The 12,011-nt window shown below is 39.7% G+C and overlaps 1 protein-coding gene across 2 annotated transcripts in view; it reads right to left on the bottom strand.

Moving 5' to 3' along the window:
* RASA3 (RAS p21 protein activator 3) overlaps positions 1-12,011 on the bottom strand; it is a 303,463-nt gene that overhangs the window by 41,738 nt on the left and 249,714 nt on the right. For both annotated transcript variants that reach the window (XM_077482700.1, XM_077482701.1), the window contains exon 14: positions 1,839-1,962. In XM_077482700.1, the coding sequence (XP_077338826.1) occupies positions 1,839-1,962 (124 nt within the window). The remainder of the gene's footprint in view (positions 1-1,838; positions 1,963-12,011) is intronic.

The raw sequence follows: 12,011 nt of genomic DNA, 5'->3' as shown, positions 1-12,011 counted from the left end.
TACTTTAAAGGTATGGAAAAAATATATAAGCACCTGATAAGTATACAGTAAATGTATGGATTGCGAGCATAATTTTTTCCGGAAACATGCTTGTAATCCAAAGCACTCGTATATCAACATGAATTTACCCATACGAAATAATGGAAACTCAGATGATTCGTTCCACAACCATTTATTCATAGGTCCTTCAGTTTATAGTCTATATAAAAAGATCATAGCAATGTGATAGGTTGTGTAACCATAAAATGGAAGCCACCACAAGGGGATTAGAAGCAAAATCCAGCAGGAGCTACAGAGTATAAAAGAGAAGAGTGTAGCAATATGGTTACATTTAATGAAGGTACAACATTTAGCAACTCACATGGTTGATGATTAAAAGAGGCACATCTAAGTATGCAGGCATCCGGGGTAAAGCTGTCCACATAGAGCATCCACCGCACCACCGGCTCTCACCACTGTCAGTCTGCAATGGTGACTGGGAAGATTGCTCTGCAATAAAGCGATCTGAAACCGTGGCTTGAAGCGCAGCTTGGAAGGGATGACATTGATGGCGGTGAGGAGGATGGTCTATGCGGACAGCTTTCCCCCCCCGGATGCCTGCATACTTAGATGTGCCCGTTTTAATCATCAACCATGTGACTTGTTAAATGTTGTACCGTCATTAATTGCAACCATATTGCTACACTTACAGGCACCTCTCTTTTCTTTTATACTCAGTTGTGACATGACGTTACTTGTATATCAAGACATCACTCGTTTATCAAGTCAAAGTTATAAAATAAAAAAGAAACTCTCAGACCAAGTTACTCTCAATCCAAGGTTTTACAGTACAACTCTATGTACAGAAAATCTATTTAATAAAAACCCTGTGCTTATTAAGACTATAGCCAAACTTAGTAAATGTGGTGAAGCTTCACTTTGTAAAGAAAGATGCATTGAAAGTAAAAAAAACAGCATCTATGCTTGCACATGACTGGATGATGAAAATCAGCAGAGCTCATTACATTTACTACACTCTGGGGAAAATGAGCGGAACCGCACTTGCAAAGTGCACAGCTTATTTGCCTTTAGTAAAGCAACACAATTATTTGGCAATCTTGAAAATATCCTGCCTAGAATACAGCTTTCATTTAAATCAAATATCTAACCACAAAAAATGTTTTAAAAAAAATAAAAATACAAGAAACTTTAGGTACTTGTAGTGTATGTCTATGAAATGTACAAAAGCCGGCATATGTACAGTTAACATTGAATTTCTTAAACATCTCTCAGCATGTGACCAATCTGAGTTCCTTGGTTCTATTACAAAGACAACAACCATTTCCCGGTGAGTCTGCACTTTTAAACAGCTGGAAGATGCTGAAGATTTACAAAGGAGTTTTTATTTTCCATGACTCCAAGGAGATTCTCAAGACTATACACACTAGGCTGTTTCTGTGCCTTTTCCTTAATTTCACCACAAAGAATTTGCCTGGTAAGGTAGAAACAGAGGCAGACTTGGCTTAGGCTTGTCACTACTGAGAAGATGTGAGAAGGGTTTTAATCTTGTTGTATGAAGCACTCCAGTGAGTTTATTGGCGCTCTGATACAAAGGACTTAGGAAACATGGTGAAATGAACTCAAAGCGGGCCAGAAGCCCAGCAGTGCGTGAATTCTATCGTAGTATGAGAACTTCTCATGCTTCGCTGTATTTATGAAATGCACTAATCACAGCAAATTCTTGGTCTCACACAAAGCTTGCAGGAAGGTAGACATGCAAGCCGAGCTTCCTAGGTATTCTGCCTTATTTACATTTTTTCAAGATACAGCAATGAACAAGATCTTTGATGTCTGCTTACCTTGAAAGCGTTTTGCTGCAGATTCTCTCAAAGAGAAGAAAATGTCACACATGACAGTAGGGCAGCTGACTCCTGATTTCGTAATGACGTTAAAGATCTGGTCAACATAATTCTTCAAGTTTTCCTATATAAACCCAAAGGAAAAGAATTATGCTGGTGTATAATGAACAATTACAAAAAGAAAACACACTGGGAGGAATATGTAGGCTTATATAGCTGACCCACTCCTATGAAAGTCTGGATTTCATACTTTTTGAGACACAAATCCAAATCCACTATACAGATCAGGAAAAGTTCCTAATCCACATACTTGCTCTGGTCCAGTGATTCAAAAAGTACTAAAGTCCATAACAGCAGGGAGCTAGTGTTTTTAGATGAGGAATTCAGCATGGGGCTTCCAAACTTTCTTAGTAAAAGCTTCCTTTAGGCCAGCTTACTCTTGCAAAACTATGGTTGGTCATACATGGGCACATAAAAGGTAACAAGTCTCTTTTCTCTCAACAATTGCCACCTCCTTCCAGATTTAACTGTCAAACCAAATTGACACACATGATTTGGAAGATTGTTGGCCCTTATCCACTGGAACAATCAATGGTGATTCAGTCTACCCTATGTAAGGCTCAAATTGTTTAACGTGTTGCTTTCATTGAGGTATATTTGGTAATCAGTAAGTTTTAGTTTTTTAAACTAACAAGGACCTTGTAATTTGAACTTTTACATTTCAATATATTCTTCTTTATTTTTATGGGTTTTTACGATACAAAAGGAGAATGGAATCCATGTAAAGGTTTACAGCATTAGAAAAATAGGACAGGAACATGACCACAATGATTTACAGCTTACAGCACATGGTATATTGGCGTAAAATTATATGGACCATTTTGGCTCCTGCGTGAGAGTTGTGTGGTTGTGGAATGTTTAGAGGTGACTGTATGTCGTCCTAGAAGTCCTAACTAAAAAGAGAAGGAGAGTGAGGACAAAACCATGAAGAGGTGAGGATGGATGCTGATACGGAGAGGTGAAGAAAAGATGAGAGAGATTAGAAAGGGGATGAGGGGGAAAGGGAACGATGAAGGGGGCATACAGCCCCTGGGGAGACTGTGAGGCACCTGGCAGTTTACATTTAAGGTATTATTGTGTGATCTAAGGTGGGAATCTTAGTGGAAAGCTAAGGTGTCCAGATTTTTATCATAAGCATCTGTAAGAATGCTAGAGAATTGCTCACCAGAAACCTGATCATTTTTTGCTTAAATTCTTCATAATAAACGATCCATTTCTTCCATGAATGAAATGGTTTGTGTAACTGTTGCCAGTTTCCATTGAAATCATACTAGTTTGTTGCGATTTACATTCAGCAATGCATGACAAGGGTACCCCCGGGCTTTAGTATGAAGTAATGTGAAGAATAATCTATACATTTTCTGTCCAAAATCTAACTGCAATGCTACAGGAACATCATATACTGTATACATGGCATCCTCCATCCTACAACCCCTGGAGTTTGTATATGTGGAATAAAATGGCTTATCATGGAAGGAACCAGGCACCATCTTGTGAATATCTTTTATACTACTTGCTGTGATGTGGTATTCAGTAAACATTTAGAAATGGCAGACCAATTGTAAAACCAATCCTGTTTAGTTTTTTTTTTTAATTCACAAAATTTTATTTTTTCTCCAAAAATTGGGTTTGAAAAACCACTGTGCAAATACAATGTGACATAAAATATTGCAACAACCACCTTTTTATTCTCTAGGGTCTCTGCTATGAAAAAAAAAGATCTATATATTATTATTATTATACAGGATTTATTTATTAGTTTTCTCCTTCACTGATAGGCACTGATGGGGCTGCACTGACAGGCACTGATAAGGCAGCACTGCTGGGCACCAATGAGATGGCACTGTTGAGGTGGCACTGATGATGGGCACTAATATGCGGCACTGATAGGTGGCACTAATATGCAGCACTGATGGGTACACATAGGTGGCACGGGTGGGCACTGAAAGGCGGTATGGATGGGTGGCACAGATGGGCACTGATAGGCGGCACAGATGGGCACTGATAGGCGGCACAGATGGGCATTGATAGGTGGCACTGATGTACAGTAATTGATGGTACCAGTGGATGCCAATCAGAGCCAAACAATAATGCCTATCAATCAGTGATGCCCATTGTGGGAACCGATTGGCATCCATTGTGGGCACTGATTGGCATCCATTGTGGGCACTGATTGCATCCCTGGTGATCTAGGGTGGCATACCTGGTGGTGACATCCCTGGTGGTCCTAGTGGCATCCCTGGTGGTCCAGTGTGGGCATCCTCGGGGGGCTGCGCTGATAATCAATGAGCACAGACCCCCCTGTGAGAGGAGCAGCTGATCGGCTCTACTCTACTCGCATCTGACAGACGCGAGTGAGGAAAAGCCGATCACCAGCTCTTCCTGTTTACACTGTGATCAGCCGTGATTGGACACAGCTGAACACGTGGTAAAGAGTCTGCGTCAGAGACTCTTTACTGAGATTGGTGTAGCGGTGTGTCAGACTGACACGCCGCACCACTGATCGCCGCGATGCGCGCCCCCCACGGGTGTGCGCAGCGGCTGTTATCCTGCTGGACATCATATGACGTCCAGTCAGGATATTAAAACCACTTTCCCGCCATCATTTTGCTATACGGCGGACAGCAAGTGGTTAACACAGCAATAGCGTATTTTTAGCACTGATCACTGTAATAATGTCACTGGTCCCCAAAAAAGTGTCAGTTAGGTGTCTGATTTGTTTGTCGCAATATTGATGTCCTGCTATAAGTCAATGATCGCTGCCATTAAAAACTAGTAAAACAAAAAATGTCATAGTTTGTAGATGGTATAACTTTTGTGCAACCAAATCAATATAAGCTTATTGGGATTTTTTTCCAAAAATATGTAGCAGAATACATATTGGCCTAAATTGATAAAGAAATTTGTTTTTTTTGCTTTTTGTTTTTTTTATTGGATGTGTTTAAGAGCAGAAAACAAAAATTATTGTTTTTCTTTGTTATTTTAATTGTCAGTCGTTCTTTGTTTGTAGTGCAAAAATGACCCAGAGGTGATCAAATACCACCAAAAGAAAGCTCTATTTGTGGGAGAAAAAGGACATAAATTTTGTTTGGGTACATTGTTGAATGACCGTGTAATTCTCAGTTAAAGTAACGCAGTGTCGTATCGCAAAAAAAAAAATGGAGGGGGGGGGGGGGTTAAACCTACCAAAAAGGTCAAGGGGTTAATTACAGAAAGTGACATATAGTTTTTGAGACCAAGGAGTTTCCAGTAAGGAAGTGACTGCTTCAACATAAAGCAGCCTCCAGCAAGAAGAAACTGGTGCAATGCTGGAGGCAATTTACAGCACACGATAATTTTGGTAGCATAATTATTAATGTGGAATGTATGTTCCTTGCTAAAGAACATTAATTGTTATCAAACTGTTATGGGTACAGTTCCGCTTTAAATATTCAATGATTCCTGGAAGAAGAATGACTAGTTCATCTAGTACTGGTAATGACACCCTTAACCTTAGAGATGATGCTGCCTAATTAGTGGGCAGGAAATAATGATTTTAACAAAGCCTTGCCCTACCACACCCTCTCCATGGTCCCTAAATATCAATGGACGGGTACAACAAACAAAAACGACTTGAGATATTGCTCAAGGTACATTCTTGGGAAGCAGAAAAGCCACACCAATTTGCACTTATATAACTGAAATGAACAAAATCGAAAATGCCTTATGCTGCTCCCAGGAAGATGACGTTAATAAACAATGCAAACAGAATGAAGCCTACTCTCAAGAGGATGACCTCATTTACATATGTTACGATGGGATTTTACTCTTGCCTGGCAAATTGGGGGATAATGACTTATCAAACATCTCCTGAGTATGCAGGGAAGAAGGCACAAGTGCACTTTTTTCTGTTTCCATCTTATTAAAGAGGATCTTCAGACTGTTTGCACAAAAAAAAAAAAAAAAGTCAGCAACTACAGATGCTGTACTGGCTAATTTTTAATAAAAGGACATGTCCAAGGATCCAGCGCTGTGTTCAGCCAAGCCAGTTTTTCTCTGGCCTTTGGGTCCCTGGCACCTGCATGTTTAGTGTGGGAAGTCAGCTGTGATTCCTTGCGGCTGTGCAAATGGTCCCGTAGCCTCATGGGACCTGTGACCTGTCCCAAGAGGTGGTGGGGGGGGGGGGGGATTTCTGTTGCAATTACCTAAGTGACAATAACTAAAACTAGGCACCAGCTATCCCCCCAAAATTGTCCAAATGTGTTGCGGGTGCAGGACATGAAGTGAAACTTCTCCTTTAGGGTGAAGTTCCACTTCAAGTGACCTAACATGCAGACATAGGTGTATATGTACTGCACACACTCTTGGTATTAATTGCATGATGAAAACTTACTGAGATTGATATCAAAATAAATATGAACACATTGTTAAAGTAAAATGCAAGTAACTATTTGCATAATCTCTTTTAGTACTAGGGAAAGATAATATTATTATTGCAGGCATTAATGTGTCACTAAGCCGACATCATAAAAAACTATCAGTAAATGCTATATTACATGGTGTTCATACTCACTTAGTCACTATGAGATTTGTTTTCTGTATTCTGCATCTCCCCCTTCTGTTCATGTCCCCAATTCAGCTAGGGAGTTTGCAGAGCAACGTTGGCAGCTCTGCACATGCTAAGTTTTCAGAGAGTTGCTATGCTGAGCATTTCCTCCCTATCACATCTGAGCAACCCATGTGACTATAGAGTCACACATGTGGGCGTAGACACAGTGGTAAATGACAGTCCACTCCCTCCCTCCTCCCCCATGCCCACTAACCAGCTAAACACTATGGGGGTGGGATATTACATATAGGTTAATGGTGGAGTCACCTCCCTCTTATTCTAAGACAAAGGCTGGAGGAGCGTGACACAGCCTGTAATTGGCAGAAATACACCAACATCATGTTATTGCCAAAAAATAATAAATATTTGAATATATATATATATATATATATATATATATATATATATATATATATATATATATATATATATATATATATATATATATATTCGTATGACAAGTTAAAACAATTTATTTATATAAATTTATTTGTTTTACTCCCTATTTCAAAGGCTGTTTTTTTTTTGAACATATGACCAGCAGGACTAGAAGCTCCACCTGCTTAGGTTTCCCTACAGACAGTCTGGGAAAGATCTGGGTCATGTGACAGCTTAATATCAATATCAATATTCATATCAATATCAATATTTTTATTAAAATAATTGCAGTGCCAGTATCCACATGCAGAAATAGAAGGGACAATGTAAATTTAACAGTGTGTGTTTAGTATCACTTATAGCATCAACAATCTATGTTGTGTTTTACATACAGTACATTCACATCAGTTTCTGCCCTCTTGGAGTTTACAATCCAAGGTCTTTATCGGTCCTGCATATCCACATAGTAGGGCTAATTTATACAAGTGCCACCTAATCTTTAGACATGTTTGTAGAGCGTGAAGGAACCCCACGGAAACACAGGAAGAACATGCAAAATTCATACAGATAGTGTCCTGGCCGGGATTGAACTGGTCACATTTAACTGGTCTAGTAAGGTTCAGTTATTTCTAGCTATACCATGAGGAGTATAAAAAAACCTTCACATATATATTGCCAGTCATTCCGGGAAGTACACACTAAAACTGGCAGTGGATATAAGAAAACAACAAGAAAACTTGTGGATTACAGGAACCACCTACGCTTTAACCACAGATGCCGACTCAACATTACTAAACAAGTCCAGTTGAACTAACTAAAACTAGGGAAGGTATGTTTATATAATAGTCACAAGCTTTGAAACTAACCAAGAAACAATTTGTAAAGCCTTAGGAGTGCCGTAGCAATATAACACTGACACTGAGGTTGATTTACTAAAATTGGACAGTGCAAAATCTGGTGCAGCTGTGCATGGTAGCAAATCAGCTTCTAAATTCAGCTTTTGTAGGGCTCTTATGCATGGAGTCACATACCCGTATGCCCCTGCAGAAGGCCACACTTAAAATCAATGTCAGGCTGGCAGCTACAGGAATTTCCTTACACATCCTTGTGTGTACATATGCATAGGACTGATGCATGAACACAGACTGCATTCAGAGATTTGCATTAGTCCTGCATGGTGTGTACAGCCATGGCCAAAAGTTTTGAGAATGGCACAAATATTAATTTTCACAAAGTCTGCTGCCTCAGTTTTTATGATGGCAATTTGCATATACTCCAGAATGTTATGAAGAGTGATCAGATAAATTGCAATTAATTGCAAACTCCCTCTTTGCCAAGAAAATTAACTTAACCCCTAAAAAATTTTCCTCTGCCAAAAAAGGACCAGCTAACATCATGTCAGTGATTCTCTCATTAACACAGATGTCAGTGTTGATGAGGATAAGGTTGGAAATCACTCTGTATTGCTGATTGAGTTAGAATAACAGACTCTAAGCTTTAAAAAAGGAGGGTGGTGCTTGAAATCAATCATTGTTCTTCCTCTGTTGGCGCTTGGTGAGAGCTACCATCAGTCCTGTGTCATACCAACAGTAAAGCATCCTGAGATCATTCATGTGAGGGGTTGCTTCTCAGCCAAGGGACTGGGCTCACTTACAATTTTGCACAGAACACAGCCAAGAATAAAGAATGGTACAAAAACATCTTTCGAGAGCAACTTCTCCTAACCACCCAAGAACAGTTTGGAGATGAACAATGCCTTTTTAGCATGACGGATGGCCCAAAAGTGATAATTAAGTGGCTTGGGGCACAAAACATTTAAATTTTACATAAATGGCCAGGAAACTCCAGAGACCTTAATCCCATGGAGAACTTGTAGTCAATCCACAAGAGGTGGGTGAACAAAAAAAAAAAAAAACAGAATTCTGACAAACCCCAAGCATTGGTTATGCAAGAATGGGCTGCCATCAGTCAGGATGTGGCCCAGAAGTTGATTGACAGCATGCCAGGGCATTACAGAGGTCTTGAAAAAGAAGGGTCAACGCTGCAAATATTGACTCGTTGCATGATCTTAATGTAATTGTCAATAAAAGCCGTTGACACTTATGAAATGCTTGTATTTATACTTCAGTATACCATAGTAACATCTGACAAAAAGATCTAAAAACACAGAAGCAGCAGACTTAGTGAAAATTAATATTTGTGTCATTCCCAAAACTTTTGGTCAGAGCTGTAAACGCAATGATCTGTGCAATCATTAGCCTGTCATTGATTTTAACAGCCCAAGTGCCTGGACAACCTGTACCTCCAGGGTGGATAAACATGGCCCTCTGCATGAGTGTATGGATCTATGTGCCCATGTGATTGAGAACTTAAACATTGAGTCAGAAAAATCAATGAGACACTTGTGAAAGCATCAAAACCTAAAAGAGTGCAACAGGGTGCCTCAAACTATGTTCATGGTAGCACAAGAATTACCTTTTACAATGCAGGAAAAATGCTCTAAAAAATAATAAAAATTGCACATGCACCATTGTTTCCAACACGGCGCATAAGAGTGCACAATAGTGTGTTACTGGGTGCTGCAACACATTTGCTTTGAAGGTGTGTTGGGTTACTAACGCAAGTAAAGTGCATTCATGTGCTGAGATAAGGTGCATGTTCCTGCTGTAGAGGTGTGAATAAACTTTAAGAATAGTAGTAGTAATTGTCTAATCTAGCAACAAAATGTATGCAAGATATATCTGTAATAACGTAAACAAGAGAAAGGAATGCAGTCAGCCTCTCTTTAGACTGAAATAGATTGTGATAACAGGTTACACTTAGGCATGCAACAAATATTAATGAAATGTTAGTTATCCTAAATGGTACTTCAACATACATATTTATAAATGTTATTAATAGCTTGTTTATGGAAGACAACTTGTTCTACAGGTATGGTGTCACCCAATACAACTCTGAAAGTGCCAAGGACAAGCCAAACTGCTAAAGTAGTTAAAGGTTCATTCCACTTAAAACGGATATTTCAGGTTTTGGTAGATGCTGCAATGTTACATTACTGGTGGTTTCTAACATTTCCCATGTACTCCAATGGTGCGACCTCCAAGACTAACTTTTACCTGTCTGACCTTAAAGTGGTTGTTAACCCACTTGTATCAAATCGTCTTATCCCCTCTGTACCTTAATAACATGTGTCCCTGTGTTCTGTAAATAAATCAGCTGATCTGTACCGATATAAGCTGCGCTCCTGGCGCACAGCTCATTCTTTTCCTCTCTTCTCTCTCTGGCTCACAGCTGCAGTGTGCGGGGCACCGAGCCGTCCCGATTACATCAGTCGGGGAGGAGGGGAGAGATGAGAGAGAGAGTCGACAATCAGCTGAGCACCTGGAGCCACGGTCATACAAGGTACAGATCGGTGGATTTTTTACATTAAAAAGGTACAGGGACACATGTTAAGGTACAGAGGAGATAAGACAATTTCATAGCAAAAACGAGAGAAGCAGAGTTTGGCATTCGCTGGTACAAGCAGGGAGGGGAGGGGGAGGAGGACAGAGGAGACACAGGAAAGCTGCAGAGAGCTGGGCTGCAGGTGACAGAATTGTGAAAACAGACCACAATGTCAGGGCTCAGCAGCCATGATTATCGTGGTCTGTTTGCAGAGGGGAGGGTATAGCCAGGCAGGATCAGTCAGATTTTTTAGGGTATACAGGGGGCCAAATGACAAAGCACAAATACTGTGCTGTATAACATGCTTTAAAGGAAAAGTATTGGGGGGGGGGGGGGTTGGGTTACCAAATGCTTTAAGAAGACAAGGCACATCTCTTTGCTGGAATTTTTGATTTGTATTAGGCAGTAGGCACAGTGGAATGCAGCCAGTGAAAATGGTGCCTTCATTATAATTCCTGACTATACAAATGGAACTTATTTTAATGGTAGTCTATTAATGACAACATGATTTTTAATGTGTGTATCACAATGCAATGTCTGAATGGAAAAAAAAAACTCCCAAACTGAAAGACCAACTTTGACTTCCTTGGGGCTGCACTAGCTAAGTCACTCTGGGAAAAATGCAAAAAAAATTATATTTGTAGTTAAAATAAATAAAAAATATATAAATCCAAATTTGCTACCAAATTAAAGCATTATAAGATATTCAAATATATGTAAAGCATTTTCTTCAGTCTTGCACTGGTGTATAGCTGAAATAGCTCACTCTGATTGCACTGCATACTATGGGCTTCTAATAGTGTACATTAGAAATTGCAGCAAATTGGAAAGAACCCGCTTAACCATTTTAAGACCAGGCGATTTTAGCCATATTAGTGCAATTACACCAGAGAAAATTTAGTACTGTCCGTGATACTTTTTTTATTTGCACTAACATAAAATTTTTCAGGACAAGCTTTCAGGGTATGCCCCCTTCTTCAAGGTCCAAGCAGTACTGATTCACAAACGTTTTAGCAAAATATTAAAATGTTAAAACAAAAACACTATCTCTAAGTGCCGGTTCACACAGGGGCAGCCCGACTTGCAGTGTGACTTTACAAGGCGATCTGCACACGACTTCAGCAGCGGCTTGCAAAATGACTTCTGTTTAGAGGTCAATGCAAGTCGCCCCTGAAGTCGTCCCAAAGTAGTACAGGAACGTTTTTCTAAGTCAAAGCGACTTGAGTAGCTCCTATTAGAACGGTTCCATGGTACAGAACAGAGCGCGACTTGTCCAGTGGCTAAGTCGTCTGACAAGTCGCCCCTGTGTGAACCGGTACTGAGGGAAAGGAAAAAAAGAAAAACAAACACATACAAATCAATGTATATGGTAATGGTAATAAAACTAGCAGCAATTTTTCTCTTCAGGTTTTAAAGGCTGTATTAATGCTGTTATTGATGGTTTTGTCTTTGTTGACAAAACCATCAACAGCATAAACACAGCCTTAAAAACCCGAAGAGAAAATCTCGTCCAAAACACAGAGAAAAAACAAATAATCCGAGTACCTCTAGTCACCACATACAACCCAGCACTAGAATTGATCAAAAAGATAATCAAAGATTTAAAACCTATTATAACAGAGCTTGAAACTCTGAAAGAAGTATTCCAACAAGCCCCAATATTGGCTTTCAGACAACCACCCAACATCAGGCATAAACTAGCA

The sequence above is a fragment of the Lithobates pipiens genome, unplaced genomic scaffold, assembly GCF_037356315.1.
Source record: "Lithobates pipiens isolate NorthernLeopardFrog02 unplaced genomic scaffold, aLitPip1_a1.2 Scaffold_16, whole genome shotgun sequence".
NCBI lineage: Eukaryota > Metazoa > Chordata > Amphibia > Anura > Ranidae > Lithobates > Lithobates pipiens.
This window is presented reverse-complemented; position numbering and strand designations above follow the sequence as displayed.